Source organism: Phlebotomus papatasi, chromosome 3 (genome assembly GCF_024763615.1).
Source record: "Phlebotomus papatasi isolate M1 chromosome 3, Ppap_2.1, whole genome shotgun sequence".
Taxonomy (NCBI): Eukaryota; Metazoa; Arthropoda; class Insecta; order Diptera; family Psychodidae; genus Phlebotomus; species Phlebotomus papatasi.
In genome coordinates, this window is record NC_077224.1 from 46055081 (window position 1) to 46074507 (window position 19427).

The following is a 19427-nucleotide window of genomic DNA, read 5'->3' on the forward strand; positions in this document are numbered from 1 at the left end:
TTAACCGAATTTGTAAGCATTTCTAGTTTTTATGTAGGTTGTCTAAAAAGATTCTCAGCTACCATTAGCTTATCTGGACTTATCACTTCTTTTAATGGAATTACCTTTAATTGTGTATAATGCAATAACATTTTACAAGATGTTTTAAATAATAAATATTATGTAGGAGAATGTAGGCATGGTTCGCACACAGTGAACCTTCAAACAATGCGAATTTTCTCTTTGTTTGCAAAGAGCTGTAGGAGAATTCTGTAATAGTATGACAAGACAATTGTCATGTGACAATTTTAATTTTTTTTGTGTGGTTAATTCGGAAGAATTAATCGTAAATTCAATTGGCATTAATTACTAAAAGCTTCATAGACCTCCTTGGAATGGCCATTCAATTCTTACTAGGCTTTAATGTTGTCTGCTCATAAATTTATTACAAAAAATTTGTCATATGACATTGTCATACTGATACAGAATTCCCCTACTGGTTTACCATTTCTCATCTCGTTTCACGAGGATAATTATCATCTATCTTATGGATAATAAATTACGAACTAGCTCTTTGCAAACAAAGAGAAAATACGCATCGTTTGAAGGTTCACTGTGTGCGAATCATGCCCACATTTCCCTTATTGTGACTTTCTGAACAGAACTTTGTGCGAATGGGGTCTTTCATCTCACGAGAGGATTGAGGGGTACATCTCAAAAACACTAATATTGTTTGATCATTATTGCACTCTTAAAGTGTTTGTCCAATACTTTGCACGATTTTCAAATGCAATAAAACAAAGTCTTTGCAAACTTGACGATTGATAGTTATATTTGGGTTAAATAGTATGTAAATGTTTATTTTCTGTAATGTACAGAATGGTATAAAAACGAAACTCTTGTTTGAACTACTATCTAGTAAGATTGATCTTTTTAGATACATTTGTGGCACCATCTGCAGATACTGAGGCTGCAGAGAGCCGTACTGAAAAAAAAAGAATTAAAAGTGTTTTCAACATATCTTGTTCATTCATTTTTACTATAATGCCTTCGGGTTTTGTTAAATGAATAATGAGCTTTTGAAAATATCACATGCGTTATTATGAATGACATTATGGTGTTATGCTGAATTGATGACCCAATGTAAATATATGAGACCTCACCATGCAAATTCGAAGGAGTAAAATATTTAAAAAATACGAACCGGAATTTGAACCAAAGAACCATTATTCACAGTTGGATATGAGAAAAGAGGAACAACAGGAACAGAACCATTTTTAATAAAAATTGGCCCTTGAATTGGTGTCACAGTTGGCATTTTTCCACCTTAATATCATTGTATAAATAGAAAAGGATATTTTTAGTTATCAGTTAAGTGTATTTTCAAAATCTCAACAGCGGAAATTCATTGATGTTACTATCTAAAAATAAATTTTTGAATCAACGTGCTGTATCAAGCATTTTCACACTATCTATGTACATAATTTTTTTTTGGCCAAGACCAAAAAAAAATGAAACAATGTCAGTCACTATTCTTAAATGCAGGAACCGGACACGGATACAAAAACACAAAAATTTTCAACGTGTTATTGACTCCATGTGAAAAGAAAAGATTATGATGGGATTCAATCAAGCGCGAGAATCTACTTGGGAATTCCATGTGAAATCGGGAATCTGTTCCTATTTAATTCTATTTCATCCAATTTTTTTTTTGCTCTTCTTTGTCTCCAATAATAAATTACAGTCACTCTTGTGAAAAATCAAAGTCTCAAAGTATGAGTCAAATTTGGACTATCATTCAAAATATACAGTTGAATAATTATTTAATCGATTGACTCGCAACCCAAAAGAAGAAAAAAAAACTTCTTCAAAAGAGTTCCAGTGCAAAGAGGTGAAGAAAAAAAAGAATGTCGATTGAATTTAGGAATGTGTCTCAAAAAATTACTAAAAAGCTGTGTCACAACACATTTACATAATTTTTGGTCGACTAAAAAAGTACAATAGTCGTGCGACATTGCCAAAAGAAGGCGAAGAAAGATGGTCAATATTTCTGTGTTTATAGTCTGAAACAATTCGCGGGATATTGAAGTGGGAGTGGGTGCTGAAATTCCCCACAAAAGTTCTGGGTAATAAACGTTTTTACTTGAAACACCAACCAAATATGGTCATTTAGATGAAATTTCATTCATCGCACTCTTTTTTAAGCACTTTTATTGTCCATTTTACTTAAAAAAAAATAATTTAGTAATTTTGTCATTTTATTTAATTGAGGAATTTTCCTAATAGGGATCACAAGACATTCACCGACAAGTACAAAAAGAATTCAATTATTCCAAAATGAAAAAAAATGTCTTAATGTATCGCAAATCCATTTTCAGCCACTAAAATCCCTTTCTTGGTAATTTTTCGTGTCAATAAAAGGGGCATACAAGTTCTTCAAAATTAGCACAAATAAGAAGAATATTGAATTTCAATTAAATTTTTTACATTACTTTACAATGTAACATTTTTTTCTCCATATTTTGGAGAAAGTTAGTTCTGAAAATTCTGAGTAAGCTCCACCTAATTAAAATTTTAGGTCACGCCCTCTATAAGTATATTGGCAAAAGTTTACACGGGGCAATCATCTCTTAGATGGAATCCTAATAAAAAAAAGTTTACACTTGATTCCGTTCACTAATAACCTTTCGCAGAGACAAAGCCAAGCCAAACCTATTCGAAAACCTACCGAAAACCTAAAGTGCAAGTTCACGTAATCGCCGCTTTAGCGTATTTCGATAATTTTGACACTTGAACCGTCAATAATGTCAACAACAGTGTGTAAACGTTTGCTGCAAAAAGTGAATTTTTGTGAAGTTTTGTAGGATTTTATATATCCAGGATTGTAGAACGTTTGAATTGGAATTTCATTAAAAAAAATGTCCTGCTTCCAGCGAGCACAGTTAGCTAAAAAAGGCAGGGTTTTCAGTATATTTTTGCTGAAAATGCTACTTTTTTTTAGCAAACTGTGCTCGCTGGGTTGATGATTTTGCTCACTTGTGTGTAACTAATCGGTTTAAACATTCGAACTTCCAACGGGTTTTCTAGGTAAGTTCTTTCTGATATACTTTCGAATCGGTACAGAAAAAACTTCAACCGGAGAGAGCTCTCAAATTGAGAAGGCTATTACTGAACGAGAGGATTGTGGATTATCCAGTAAAAATCATATCTTAATCCTCAGCAAAAATTTGCTAACTTTTAGCATAAGTATGCTAAAGAAGTGGAGTTTTTAGCTGTTTATTTTTACTGTTTATTATAAATAGTAGAAGGTTCAATATGTGCTGTCAAAACAATAGTGCAGAGGTAAGCAAGAACGCTGTGCAAATCTATTTTGACGTTTGTTCGGCTTCAAACGGTTCTTGCTCAGCCCTGCTAAATCATAAACTTATAAAAATTCTACATCAAAGAATGTTTCGAAAAAAATTACTCAGATTGTGATATTTTCTTTATACTGATATAGAACATTTTAATTTCGTACTTCTGAATTTCATAAAATTATCATAGAATTTTAGTAATTGGTGGCAATAATATAGAACGAGTACGGTAATATAATGATATTTCGTAGTAAATTGGGAAGCGGAATAGCGTTAAAGGTTAGTGAGTATCGAATTGCCATTGCAAGGAGCTCTGTGAAGCTCTCAGTACCTGATCTGAATCTGATTTAGTTCTTAACCACGCCAGCAGGTACTAAATAAGTTCTTTTTAATTATAATGGAAAATAGAGGAAAAAATGTTTGATTGAATTTATTGATCATTAATTTGATAGTTATAATTCATGCAACAGATGTAGAGTCTTTCTTCAAATTCATGACTTTCATTAAATTTATACATTAGTAAAAATTAGATCGCTGAGGACCCTTTTAAAAGTATGATGTCCTAATTCTTATTTATATCAAATTAGTGATTTTTAATTAAAAAACTACGCAGAATTTGTCATTGTTTTTGTCAGGTTCACTAATGAATCTTTTAAAAATGTGGATCATAATTGATTCCTCGAAAGAAATGCGAAAAATTCGAAATGCGAAAATAAATTTGGAAAAAAAAAGATTATCTATGTGTTGTGTATAATAGCAAAACTTTTTTGGGAATAAACAAAAAAAAAACAGTGATAAACCGAGATATGCTTATCGTAGTTCAGATTTTTTATAGAGGACCCCGGAGTGCTTGCAACTCATGGTGTTTGTAACTCCAAATACGTGAAAATTCGATTAAGAGATGGATTTTGGGGGTAAAGAACCGCATCGAGCACTCTTGTCAGTCAAAATGGACAAAATTGGCTTGAAACGATTCTTTACCCCCAAAATCCAACTTAAAATCGAATTCTCACACATTGAAAGTTATAAACAATCCGAGTTGCACGCATTTCGAGGTCACCGGTAAAGTATCTCAGCTACCATAAGCTTTTCTGGGCTTATCACTGGTCATTTTCTATTTTAAATTGTCTAAGTGGGGAAGACCAACAAAAGAAAAAAAAAGTTCATTGAAATCGGTTAATTAACATTAAAGCTTAGGCGTTAAACTAAATCGATACCATAGGGGCTGAGTTATTGATAAAACAAAGTTTTGTGGTGTTTCAAAATGACGGAACGTGAGATGGGGGATTAGGTTTGATATCACCAACTTTGAGCCATATATCTACATTTAACCTTTGCCGAAAACCGCTTGTCAATATCTCTCTCCGATCTCTCTCTAGAAGCGTTTGTACACTGGACGGGACGGCCACGAAAATCGATTTTTTGTGCATATGATATTCGTGATCTATAAAAGTCATAACGTGTAAATCCAAAATTTGGGCCTGGTCTGACGAGGTTGGATTTCACCTCGAACCACAAAAGCTGAGATTGTAAAGAATCTGAACAAAAGAATGATGAATTTGGGCCTTTCATGGTTCTTTGGGGGATCAAATAATCCACTTTTACAAAAGGTTCATTAATGAACATTTTATTTTTACTATGATACGTTCTATAGCGGCAAAATAAACGTGTAAGTAAACTCACTGTTATTACTGTTTTTAGTGTAAAATTTGGAATTCCAGACAGAGGTTAATACCGGACAAATCAACTGGAAATTTCAAATTTGATAGCCTAATAATTTAGTTTTTATTTAATCCTAAATTACTCCGAAAATTATTAAATTTATTGTTTTTTTTTACAAGTTTTATATTGTTTTAGATGACAAAAGGCAAAAATAGCAAAGAAGTATTCTCGAATGTAGTCTTGTACATCTTCGTGGTTTTCTTTTTCTCTTTGATCATTTGAAACGGCGAGAATATTTAAAAATTTCAAAATATACATGATTCCGAATTACCTCATCTTACAAAAAAGCACTCTTCAGATTAGAGGTTTAGCCAGATCCTGAAGGTCTAAATATCTTAAATAACAGGAATCTTAAGAAGAAGTAATTAAAATATTCAATTTGTATTAATGATATAGAATTTAAAACTTGAGACTTTGGCGCTTGCATGCAACTATGCCGAAATTTGGCACACTTACCCTATCCTTAATAATCCAATCCTAAATGAAAATTTCCAAAAAATCGTAATTGATTAAAAGTTAGAGCAGTTAAGCCTTATAGCTAAGCCTTATACGGGCTTCAAACCTAAGACTTAGCCATCTGCCTTAGTTCCTCTAATTCCTAATTAGGCACGATTTTTTAGAAAATTGTTGTTTAGTATTGGATTATAAGGGCAAATAATTCATTAGATTTTCAAAAATCAATAAAATTGCTTATTATTTAGATTTTTGAGACCTTCGGGAACTGGGCTAAACCTCCAATCTGAAGCCGGCATTAGATCTGGAGCCCGTGTAAGGCTATATGACTCCAAGAGGTTCAGACCTTTTACTTCTTTTTGCCAATCTGAAGCAATGACAAAATTGCAAAATTGGGTGTTTAAGTCCCAATTTAGGTTCGATACCAAATTTCCCTATTGTACCTTAATTACAGCTACGATAAATTTAGTTTTCAAAAGAAATTTCAAAGTAGGGTAAGTGTGCCAAATTCCGGCCAGCTTGCAATTTCGGCCACCATTTTTGTTCCTCGAATTTCCATGAATTTTTAGTTTTTACGTACTCTAGAGATTATACAATGCAAAAGAATAACAAAAAATGTAGCTTCGACAAACGAGATGACGTGAAAAAGATATTGCAAGAATTCCTGAAGGGCAAGGAACTATGAGAATGAAGGAGGCCGAAATAGGGCACCAAAGATATGTCTAAATTTTTATTCATTTTAAAATGTATTAAGAATGATTTTAGAGTAAATAAAGACGGTAAACTCGTTACAAGGTTCCCAGCAACACTCTTTAAGAAGAAAGAATAAAAAAATCAATTTGAATTTAAAATATTACATTTCAAACTTAAGACTTTGACGCTTGCATACAACTATGCAGAAATTTAGCACACTTACCCTATATGAAAATTTTTAAATATTTGAAAAATAATCACAAAAAAATAGAACTTGTATGCCCCTCTTGTGTTTAGTAAATCCACTAAACCACTTTCATTTCCATTCGCTACACTGAAAGTGAATCTCAATTGTGTGTTGACTATTGATGGAAGCTTCACGAATTCAATCGATCTATTGATGAGGCTATTAATCAATATTTCAGGTACTGTATCCGTTAATTAGAGAAGAAATACATTTTATCGTCTATCGTGTATTCTTGTGTATTTATACAAACAATATATCGGTGAACTGCCAATCTCTCGTTGATTGTCTATATTGAGAGAGAATTTATTTCTTAATCTCTTCGACTTGGATTCAGCACATCAATTCACGCGGGAGATTTGTGCGACGACTGGTGGGAGGGTGGGGGGATTGGGGAGAGTCAATAGTGTGTATCTCACCTGGCACCTGTTGTGGCTTACGTCGAGAGTCTGGACTGCTCTCATCGTGATCACTGTAGAAGTCATCGGACTCTTCTTCATCGTAATCTAGCACCGCGTGAACTTGCGTGCGGGATCCCGTTCCGGCATTTACCTTTGTATATCCGGGCGGTCTCTGTGGATACCCACCGGATGGCTGCTGGTGGGTCTTCTGTGTCTGCTGTGGCACATTTCGCGCTCCACTCGGTGGTTGCGTGGGTGGTGCTGAGTATGGTTGACCGTTGTTGTAGTTATTCTGTGGATTTGCATTGTTGAAGAATTGCGTGTTGCTGCTGGTCGATGGTGACGATGGCATAGAGTAGAGCCCCTCACCGTACGTCCTCGATGACGGCTGGTAGTTCCTGGGCGTGTGGGTGGGTGTGGAGTATGCATTTTGGCCCACGGGCGGTTGGGGACTGGGCGGTGGTGGTAGATAGTTGTTCCGTTGACGATATTGAGAATTTCGCGGTGGTGCATAGGGGCTGTTTTTGAAGAAGGCCTCCTGTTCAGCCTCATTGTCCGGAATTGGAACATCATTCTCCTGATGCCCTGCTGGTCCATACAGCAAATTATTCACTGCCGAAATGTGTTGTGGTGGCGGTTGCAGTGGGTTTAAATTTCCCACCCACGGTTGATTGACAGCACCAAAAGGAAGAGAAAAATTCGCCAGAGCCATGATTTGGCTTTTTTTTTCTTGTAATCGTGTCACACTTCCTAAAAATCAACCAACTCCAAATTGATTCTTCTCCCAAAAGTTCCTTTTATGCGGTGTATTTTTTTTCTTGGTGGAAAAATCACTTTTTCACTTTTTTTTCTATACGCGATCTTGCACTGAATTTGTTGAATTGCAAATTGCACGTAAGAGTTTTTTTTTTATTCAATTACTATTATATGCACTAATTGTTCACAATACATCTTCATATATGGTGGTTTTCCAGGAAATTGTAGAAAGCACTATCGCATCATGCCTGATAAAAATTGTGTTAAATCTCTATTATTTGATATTGGTATAGTGGATTTTCTGAACTGAGAGATGAGAGAGAAACTGAAATTGTATTATTGTAAAAATATTTGCATAGAAAGTGAAATTTTGACACATCTGGCGTTTTCAGTAATTTATTCAAATTCGTTTGAATACAAATTATATAATTATCTCCACAGTCAAACACACACCAAAGACTCCACCATTTGGGTATAAGCTACCATCTCTTATACACACATTTTCTATAAATGTACATAATGGACCTAATGCGAAATCTAATAAAATCAAAGTGCGTCTTTTTGATGTTTTTTTCTTCTGCTCTTTCTTTTAAAAGAAAATGGCATTTTAATATTTACTTCAAAAAATAAAATAAAAAGAATTACATTTGCTGTAAATTTGCAAGTGTTAGTTTTCAATCTGCGTGCTTTTTTATCTCAAATATATTCACTTTCTTCTTGGAAGAAAGTTATTCACATCTTTCCTGGAAGTGCGATTTGCCAATGATAGAAAAACAATACAAATAATTATACAAAAATAATTCCAATACAGTTTATTTTTTCTTCTTTTTACTTTAAATCCAATTATACCATGTAAAGATGTGTGTTAGACAATGTTAGTGGAAGAATCAATTTTATTATCATTTTGTATGTAAATTTTTGTGAATTGCATGAACGCGTCTTTTCTAACATTTCATTGAAAATTACTTCTGAGAAAAGACTTCAATGGGAGAGTAGACGGGAAAACTGTCAGAATAACATAGAATAGAGACTATATTCTGTATCATTTTGCTTGTGCCATGTGAGGAGAAAAAAAAGTGACTCAACTTAATCTACATGTTTGTAATTTATGCAAATATTTATTACAATTTCAGATTCATTCATAAAATTATATATCATTAAATTGTATTCTCGGTCTTTTGTGGATAATTCTGAGTCAAGAAACACGGTATAGACCTTTTTTAAAACTTCTCTATTTCCTCCTGTACGACGTACCTGTCCGAAACGTCGTACAGGAGGAAATAGAGAAGTTTTAAAAAAGGTCTATACCGTGTTTCTTGACTCAGAATTATATATCATTATTTTCTGAACCTTATTGTCATGCTGCAAAGAGACGCCTTTAAAGTGCTATCCTGGAGCAAGATGAAATCATTTGTTTTTGGCCACTTTTAACAAAAAAAAATGAACTCTATTTTTGTTTTAGTATTTCACAAATTTGAACTTTTCATCGAATTTAGATCAAAATTTGCATAAAGATATTCAGAAACAATGTCTATCGATATACTCGAATGGTTTTTCCTTATTTTTTTTTCATTAAATTGCCTAAAAATACAATTTTTCATGACTATGAAAAATCTACCATTTCAACGAATATTTTTCCCACTTTTGCGCCACTTTTGTATCTACTATTTGCCACTACTGTTTAACTCTTTCCGGACCGCAGCATATGCTGCAAGCCAATTTCACCATTTTTTAATCAAAAATATCTAAGCTCAGGAATTAATTGAGGTCCTACAAAAAATGTCTTATATTTGGACATCCTTATAGTATGTAATCATCCACTAGAATGGGATTTTTATCAGTTCTGAATAATTAAAAAACATTGTTTTTCACAAAACATTCATATGCTGCTTTGGGTACTCAGAGTCCCAAAAGAGACGAAAGAGTTAACTCTTTCCGGACCGCAGCATATGCTGCAAGCCAATTTCACAATTTTTAATCAAAAATATCTAAGCTCAGGAATTATTTGAGGTCCTACAAAAAATATCTTACATTTGGACATCCTTATAGTTTGTAATCATTCACAAGAATAGTTTTTTTATCAGTTCTGAATAATTAAATAACATTGTTTTTCATAGAATATGCATATGCTTCTTTGGGTACTACAGTCCCAAAAGCGACGAAAGAGTTAACCCTTTAAGGACGATTGGAACACCGGTGTTCCATAAAGAAAATTATTTTCCTTGACTACCTAAAGTAATTTTTTCCTAATGTTTGTACATAATTGTAAAGTACAAGGTTGAAGGAACCTAGAATGTTTTTTGCAAGTCTCTAGCTATTTGCTATGTAGTAAATATTTATGCTCAAAAATGACGAAATCAAATTCATAATTGATTTTATTTATATTTTATACTTCCAATTTTTTTAAGCAAACCCTTTTGGCAACAAAAACTACAATACTCATACGTAATATTTTTCATTAAAGTGAAAAATGTTATTCATTGGTATTGTCAGAAAAATTACTTAAATTTTTGGGCTATTTTTGTCCCTATCGTTCATAGAAGCACAAAATACACCGAATTAGACTCTGTTGGACTTTCCAAGGTTAGATGTAAGACTTATCATTGATTATGTTTCTGAGTTTAATTTTTATTGTTGATTTTCAGTCCGTAAAAAGTGTCTCGTCGTTAAAGGGTTAAAAAGCTTAGATAATGAATAATTTTCATCTAAATATTAAAGAGTTAAAAAACAAAAATTGATTTAAAAAATACTAGATTGTGCCAGAAAAATATTTTCAAACGATCACAATAAATTTTAAAGAATTGTCTTGAAAAAAATTCACACAAGAAATACATTGCTTGCAGTATAAAAGCCTGACCGAGGTGTCACTTATAAGATTAATATTTAAATTAATACATTCTGAACTGCGAGAATAGTAAAAAAGATAGCAAGTGTTTTGTCTTGCCTCTCTCTCTCATTTGACCACTGCGTATAAAGTTGGCAGCCATAAAATTGCTCGAAAACTGACCGAATCACAGTTGGCACGCATGCAAAATTGCTAGAATTGTCTGCAATGGCCTCTACATATTAGAGAAATTTATGTCCATATTGAAGAGTTTTTCCTACACAAACATAGGAAATTTGCTTCAATATGGACATAAATTTTTCCAGTGTGTAGAGGCCATAAGACTGTTTAGAAAACAAAAATACGAACAGTAATATCTTACTGATCGTATTCCTCTATTCGAGTATACTCTTTCTAAAACACGGATTTTTCCATTTGAAATTTTACATACAATACACCTCTCTTTCCGCCTTCTCGTACTCTTACTATTAATCTTATGTAGTGATACCACGGTCAGTAGATCAGTAGGTGAAATGTTGGATCTATGATCGTGGTGTCAGGTAGAAATGTTCGTAAACATTTGTGAATTCCTACTGGGAACTTACGTAGTGCTCGTAAATTGTATAACCTACTGAAAAGTTCGTAAAAGTTTGTACTTTTTCCACAAACATTGTTGATCACTTGACGAGCATTTCTTCTCTCTTTTACAAACATTAGTTCGTAAACGCAAGGAAAGATGTTTGTAAAAGTTTGTCATTTGTTCGTAAAGTTTTGCCTGACATACAAAAATATACGAACAAATGTTTATAAAAAGTACAATCTTTTATAAATTATTAAGAGCACTATATTTTCGAAATACTTTTTTTCTACATAGAAAAAAAATATTTCGTAAAGTTGTTCGTAAATATTTGTGAATTCCTACAGGGGACTCATGAAATGCTCGTAAATTGTATAACTCACTGAAAAGTTTGTCCTTTTTTTACAAACATTGTTCTTAACATGATCATTTGACGAGTATTTTTTGTACTTTTACAAACATTTGTTCGTATATTTTTTTCTGGCAAAAATTTACGAACAAATGACAAAATTTTACAATTTTTTTGTATGTTTACAAACATTTACTAACAAATGTTTGTAAAAGTACAAAAAAATGCTCGTCAAATGATCATGTTAAGAATAATATTTGTGAAGAAAGTACAAACTTTTACAAACTTGTTTGTGGGTTATACGATTTACGAGAATTTCGTAAGTTCTCAATAGGAATTCACAAACATTTACAAACAATTTTACAAAACATTTTTTTTTTCGGTGTAATGACCAGCGCACAATAACTTTTGTTTGTAAACATGTTTTAAAAATTTCCTATGAGAATGAGCGAGATGACTAGATCTAGATCTCATTCACTCTCATTGAAATGTCAAAAATATGTTTACTAAACAAAAGGTGTTGTGCGTTGGGCATAATGCGTTAAATTTTGAAACTTCACTAAAATTGTTATTTAAGATATCGAGGCAACTAGGCCCAATTTCCAGCCCGTGTAACAGATTTTTTTCTTATCTAATTCTTTAAATTTCCATAATTTGTCATCATTATGATTTTTAATCGCTTATCCCTATTGGGGTCGTGGGCCCATGACACCCAGTTTAGCAGCCCACGACTGTCAATCCTCCGCCACTTCAGGAAGATATTCGGGTTCGATCTCAGGGCGCTTCAAGGCAAGATTCTTAATCTGATTCAGCCACTTTGCCCTAAATCTGCCCCGAGGTCGATGCCTCCTCATAATGGCTTGTACTGTCTGAATTTATCTAACTCAGACGGCATATACAATCTGGAAAAGAGTATTTCCACCATTTGGCTGTGGAGGTTACTCTCCAATGCTAAGACGGTGGTGGACGCTAACTGTATCTTCTAATGTCAAATGAGTTGATGTGACTAAAACCTATCTATCGTATATATACATATATATATATATATATATATATATATATATATATATGCATTTTTCTATTAAAATTACCGTTTTTTTTTGCTCTGAGCGTCTCAAATTTAAGGAACTGTGACTGGCGTAATAGTGGGAAAATATTTCTGGGAAATTACAGCCTTGCGCCATGCCCTTATTAAAGAAAGATATTTTAAATAATTATTAAGCCTAAATTTAATTGTTAGAAGACAAAAATATCGAAAACATATTGCGAAATTTAGAAATGCTGACTGATAAATTTCTGAAAGTGTTTTTCAAAATATGAATAGTGTAACTTAGTAGGAAAATAGTTCTAAGAAATTACCGCCTTTCGTCATGCTTATATTTTTAAAGAAATATTAAATACTTCATTTTTAATTGACTATTAAAGGTAAATGTGTTATCAATAACCAGAAACATTATGAAAGATTGCACAATTCTTAAGGACATATAGAAATTCAGAGCGATATTTTGATTGATCAATAAAATTTTCAAGGATTTTTCATGACTTTCAATTCAATATAGCAATAATAAATAAAATTATGAAATATTTTAAATGAAAAATCTATGTAAAATAAACTATTGACACATTTACTTTCTACTTATTATTTATAGTTAATTGTTCCATAAACGAATTTATGGGAAATAAATCATTCTAATGGAATTTTTGGTGCAATAAGGTAGGATTGCTTAATTCAGAACTTGCTCCAAATGCAAACATTTCTAATTAAAACGCGCCAAATGTGAATGGATTTTTGATTTATCTGGAGCTCAAAGAGGAAATAAATTATATAGGGGATGTCTTTCAGGGTTCGCACACATACTGAGCCTGACCTAATGGCTGATATATTTTAATAGCTAGTCTTGATCACACATTTCCTAAAGGAATTAGATCAGATTCATTAAAGGAATAGGGGAAAAATTGGAAGTGTTTGAAGCCTGAAAGCCTTCCTCTACTCCTTTTTGGAGTTGTGAAAAATGAGGAGCATAGATTCCGAATTACGCGCTTCTACCCTACAGAGATAAAATAAAACGTATTTAGAATCTGTCCTAATTGAATTGACAATATGCAAGATATTAACAATGTGAATTTCCGCATAGAATTAATCAGCATTTAATGTATTACATATTGAGACACAATCAGTGAAAAAAATCAACATTTGAGAGATGGTGTATATAGAGATGCTCATATGATAATTATGGACACACACATGAGAAAAGCAGCTTTTCTCCTCCATCTCTTTATAAGAAATTTTCGAAATAACCACCTCAATGTCATAACTCATTACGATTATCTCTGAATTGTACTCATATAAGAGTCTCACATCCATAAGAGCACGTATATTAGTTTTGTCAATGTGAATGAAATTAATTTCTCGTACCATTTTCAATATTATGTTACAAATTTCTTTCATTCACTTAAAATATATTTGATCTCCTCTTGGAGGAGCGGAAAAAAAACACACAGAAGTATTTAAAGAAAACATAACAAAATCAAATAATTGTGGCGCCAGGTACAAATGAAATATCATGCAAAACCCCCACGATATTTTTTTTTTAAATCTCTATAATAAATATAAGAAATATTTTCTGCAACTTTTTCCTTCAACTCTCACACAATATCAATAAACAAAAATTTCTCACTAAACACCCAGATGGATGGTATTTTGGGAGAGAAAATATTCAAAAAAAATAGCACTTTAGAGACTTCTCTTTAAGTTTTGATAGAAAAAAATAATAATGAAATATCTTTCTTTGAAATTGACATTACTTTTAGTCATCAAATCCATATAAATAAAAATTGAGACGAATGTACAAATTAATTTTCATATCACCGATCATTTAAAAAAAGAAATATTCAACACTTTCCAACATTTTCATAAAAGATGAACAACACTCCAAACGATCCACTCAATCTTCAAAAAAAAAAAAAGATTACACTTTCGATGGCTCCACTAATAAAACTTCACTTTTCTTCAACAAATATTTTTCAAAAAAAAAAAAAAAGAATGATCGTGCGATGGGAAAAAGAGGTGATCGCACGATCAGGTGTTTCCACGACGAATTACCAACTGAGACTGAATGTGTTTGATATTATGCAAATATACCAGACTCCATCGTGTGTAAGGTATTGAATTTTTCTCTACACGTCACCCTCACCACATGCTACATACACGGTTATATGCCACATATATATTGTACTTGGTGAGTGCTATTGTAGTATGAAAAATATCCAATAAGACGTCATAATACAACGCGACGGTCATGTTGGATCTCGCGGAACGCGCGCCAAACTTCTGCAAAACTGTACTTGTCTCATAAGCTTAGTGGTGATTCTCATGTTACTTTTGAAGACAATACATGCATATATTATTGCTACCAGAAATTGTTACCTTCACAGACCAAAGAGATGGGATACATTACTTTTTTAAATGACACTCATAGGCCAATAAAAAATAATAATACATTTAGCATTGCATCATGCAAGTAAAATATAAATTTAACAATCATCGGTAAAGCATGTGAATATAGCGGAGAGAAGAAAAAAGCTTCATCTTAAATAAAGTAAATATTTGATGTTCTAAGATTTGGTAATTCACTTTTTTTTATCAGACATACAAACAACTCCAAATTCATCTTCAATCAATATGATTTCATACAATTGGTCATTTGAATTACTTGACTATTTTTAAAATTTAACGTTTTAACAACTCTAAAATACAGGATTTAGTACACAAACTTCCAACAGCAGTGAAACATCCTGCAGATAAACTATATCATCTCACAAGCATGTTTATTAGATCATCATTCTCTACGGAATTAAATGTAATGTCATAGACAGACTTACGGCTTAGTGGGAAACTGATGGGAATGTAGTCAAATTATTATTTTGATTATAAGGTTACTGGAACATCTCTTGACACTTTAAGAACTCATATCAGGACTTATTGACAACCTACTCTGTACCATTTGGAATACGCAATTTGAACACTTATCCTTAACGAAAAACGTAGATTAATAAAAAAAATGCCATATTCAGAGCGAACAGACTGGGCTTTTCTACACGGTCATTGTTTTTTTACACCTTCATTGCTTTTTTTACACGTAGAAAAATATTTCAAAAAATTGCGGCAATTTTTGCACTAATTTGATTTTTTTTACGCCTTACGAGACAATAAAGTAAGGGCTCATAATTTTGTCCGGTTTCTTATTTTGGACACTTTGAGGATAAAATTGAACACTAAAAATAAATTGATTAAAATGATGGATTTTTAATCCAATATTTGATGAATAATGAATTCTATCTAAATATTTGTTTTTTTTTTGAGGATTTTAACACTAAAATCGTTAAATTTTGAATAAGATTTGAGTTGAAATTGCTTTGTTTAAAATTCAGTGTGAGCAATTGCTTACGAGAAATATGACAGAACTTTGTGTTTACTTCAGTGTTATTTAGCTGTGGTGAAGTACTAACAATGTTTCTCCGCTGTTTTTGAGTAATATTATTAAATATTCATTGAATATTGTGTTGATTCACGTTAATGGTGATTTGTACATTTGACCTAAAGTGAGATTTGTCTTGTGAATTAGATTTTTCGTGGGAAATTTTTTAAGACATTTACCAGTGAGGTGATACTCCTTATTTTGGACAGGTGTTTTTCCCTCGAAATTTCGTGAGGTTTCAGCTTTTATGATGACTAGGTTGGACAAATGCCTGGAGAAACAAAGGAACATCATCTCTACGAACTAGATGCAGTGAGAAAAGACTTAAAAGTCTTCCGGAAGTCAACTCACTTTAATGAATGATATGGAAAGTTTTCGGGCTTCTTGTGACATTCTACGTTTCCCTTACATGAAGAGGAGGAGGACTTGGTAAGATTGGTTCATGAAATGAAGAACAATGGGCATCCTGTTGACGCGGATTACTTACTTACTTAACCGGCGCTACAACCAATTACTGGTCTTGGCCTGACTCAGGATCCGTCGCCATTTGAGCCTGTTACGCGCCACTGTTCTCCAATGGAGAATAATGGGCATCCTATTGAGGCGGATTAGCTGTCCAAACTTACAGCCAAGGTGTCAAAATTAATAACCAAGTTGCCCAAAATTCGAGTCAAATTCACCTCTACATACCAATTCATTTTTAAACGTATTAAGACTAATTTTAGTAAACACAAGGACAATAAACCCTTGCCAAGTTTTTAAACAACCCTTCTGAAAACAGAGTAACAAAAATAGTCAATTAGTATTGAAAATATCGCACTTCAAACTTGGAACATCGATGCTTATAAGCAGACTGGACAAAATTATGAGCCTTTACCCTATTAGTAACATTTTCCGATTATGTATGTACCTTGAGCAAAGAAGAAAAAGCATTTGACTGGTCATTTCTTTCACGTGTAAAAAAAACAATGAAGGCGTAAAAAAGCAATGACCATGTAGAAAAGCCCAGTCTGTTCACTGTGATTACTTACATTTTATTAGATACAGTATACTCTCTCAAATTCGGGCTTTTGAGACCGAAATGTCACCCGAATTAGAGAGAATTCGGGCGACAAATTTTTTGAAATGCAACGATTTTTTATTTATCTGCATACACATATTAACTTTACAACGTACTAAAATTTCAGACCAATGGGATGAGTTTTAGATTTTGACAGTTATTCAAAATGGCGGACAGAAATATCAAATAAAGATAAAGACCACGCCATCTTGTAGATTTTGTGCATCTTACCCTTAAATGTGAAGACTGCCATTGTTGTGTTTTATAACAAATTGTTGAATTGTGGTATTTCTTTAAAGGAGTCAAATCCCAAATGCAAACCTTTTTTCTTGATTTTTTTGAACATTTTTATAAAATAAGTCTTATTTGCACAAAATTCATTCATAAGCAACTGAACAAAAATAATTTCACCCATTTGCCCCCGTCCTTTCATTTTAACTATGTATTTTTATTATGTAAAGTTGAAAAATAGCGAAAAAGGGATATAGTTACCCGAATTTACGCTATATACTTAGATACTTTATCTATCGATTTATTTAAACTATTTATAAAAAAAATATAGACCACTTTTCACCTTGTAATTGGAATTTCTCTAGAACGCGTCGTGCATTTTTTTTTTTAATTTTTGGATATGTTATAGGGTAAAGTGATACAAATTGAACATAGTCTTACAAGCTGTACAATTCGCCGGTACAAGTTGGACAGGGATTTTTTTTCTTGATAAATACACTACTAAATTTTTTCAAGCACAAGGAACCAAATTATAAAAATAAAGCATTAAAAATATACAAATAAAAATGAAGTACTAAATTTATCAAGAAAAAAAGCCCTGTCCAACTTGTACCATTGTCCAACTTGTACCATGGTCCAACTTGTACCACTTTACCCTAGAGATTACCAAGGCGGATAATTAACTATGTACGAAAATACCGTTGAATCATTCCTAATAACGGTTTTTCAAGGTCAAAGGTGAAAAAAGGCTCTCGAGAGCGCATTTATCAGGCGAATGGGGTCATATTGAGGCCAGTTTTAAAGGTCTTGGAATTTCAGACAAAACTGAACCGGTTCCAATCGGTTTTGAACAGGTAATGAACCGGTTTATAACCTATAAATCATTTTTATACAAAATTCAATTAAATTATTCCTGAGGTGTATTTTGGAAATATTAGATGAGTTCATATATTCTGTCAGTAGAAGAGGTCGAAAGTTTGGAGTGTTTGGAGTGAGTTTGAAGTGTTCAATGCAAGGAAAAAGTTACTGAAATCCTAAAAGAGTGGTTTCTGGAGGGGAAGGATAGACATGGGGATGAAATTTATGTGATATTTGGATTCCTTAGATCAACTTATGGGGGAGTACTTAGAACAGTCCAAATCGATATCTTCATTAGTTTGTCCAGAAAATGAGATAGAAGGATTTCTGTCATTTTTTTCTATGCGTGTAAAATGTTAAAATTCTTGCAAAAGTCGATGAATAAAAAAAAGTAAGATGTCCAAAAAAAAAGTTTCTTCTACGAATTATACCCTTTGAGTTCCTCTAACGAACAGTCCAAGTGCGAGAATTATGGGTCACTCCTGGTCCCAGCAGTGAATGGTCAAAAAAGACGTTGCAAAAAGTGTCTTCTTCGACATAAATGGTTCTGGATGACCATGATTTACTCATAGCAGACTACATATACCAGATTCTAAAAGCTAATGAGCCAGGCTTTCCAACAATAGTTCACCCATCCAATTATGTTCATCAGGAGCTGAGATATACCACTCCAAACTTTCGACCTCTTCTACTGACAGAATATATGAACTCATCTAATATTTTAAGTAATTTATAAATCGATTCAAATCAGTTTATGAACCAGTGATGAACCGGTTATGAACCGATAAGGAAATTTTGTCCGAGGATCAATTTTGTTACTCTTAAAATTAATTGAGAGAAATCCGAAAGAGTCAAAATAATATTCAGGAAAATATGTATTTTACCCTGCAGTATTGATCCGAAATAGGTGTAAATATTATGCTTTTTAGGTGAATTAGTGGTTAAAGTTACACTTTTTCATATTAATTTTACCCTTCAAAAGGTGTAAAATTAACATTAAAAATATTTTGATATATTTTTACACCTAAAATGTGTTAAAGTCATGAGGAAAAAAAGTTAATTGCACCCCAGTTTTTTTCTCAGTGAAGTCACGAGTTCAAGCACTTCGCAAGGGCTGGGGACGCTTTGCCACCTATTTCTAGGATCAATAATCGATCTCAAAATATTTCATCACTTGATCAAAATATACTGTGTAATATTTTTAACAGTAGCAAATTTTGTCTAATGAACCGTTAGAGTAATTTCAACATTGATAATTATTGTATTCCGGTTAAAACTTTGCAGAGCACTTTTAAAGCATCATGCAAAGCTTCTAATATACAAAGATTACAAAGTCAGTTGAAACGTAATCTATTCATCTCTCAATTAATCCATTTTGTACTACTAGATATTTTACACATTGATCACGTGAAAATAGAAAGGGAATTTTGGTAAGAGATCATTCTCACA

General features: G+C 32.7%; 1 protein-coding gene across 1 annotated transcript in view; it reads right to left on the reverse strand.

Moving 5' to 3' along the window:
* LOC129807988 (protein spaetzle 3) overlaps positions 1 to 14460 on the reverse strand; it is a 32579-nt gene extending 18119 nt beyond the window's left edge. Inside the window, exons 1-3 of the mRNA XM_055857619.1 lie at positions 14157 to 14460; positions 6864 to 7849; positions 1184 to 1305 (exon numbers count right to left, since the gene is read on the reverse strand). Coding sequence (XP_055713594.1) covers positions 1184 to 1305; positions 6864 to 7557 — 816 coding nt within the window. The 5' untranslated portion in view covers positions 7558 to 7849; positions 14157 to 14460. The remainder of the gene's footprint in view (positions 1 to 1183; positions 1306 to 6863; positions 7850 to 14156) is intronic.
* Positions 14461 to 19427: the final 4967 nt, after the last annotated feature.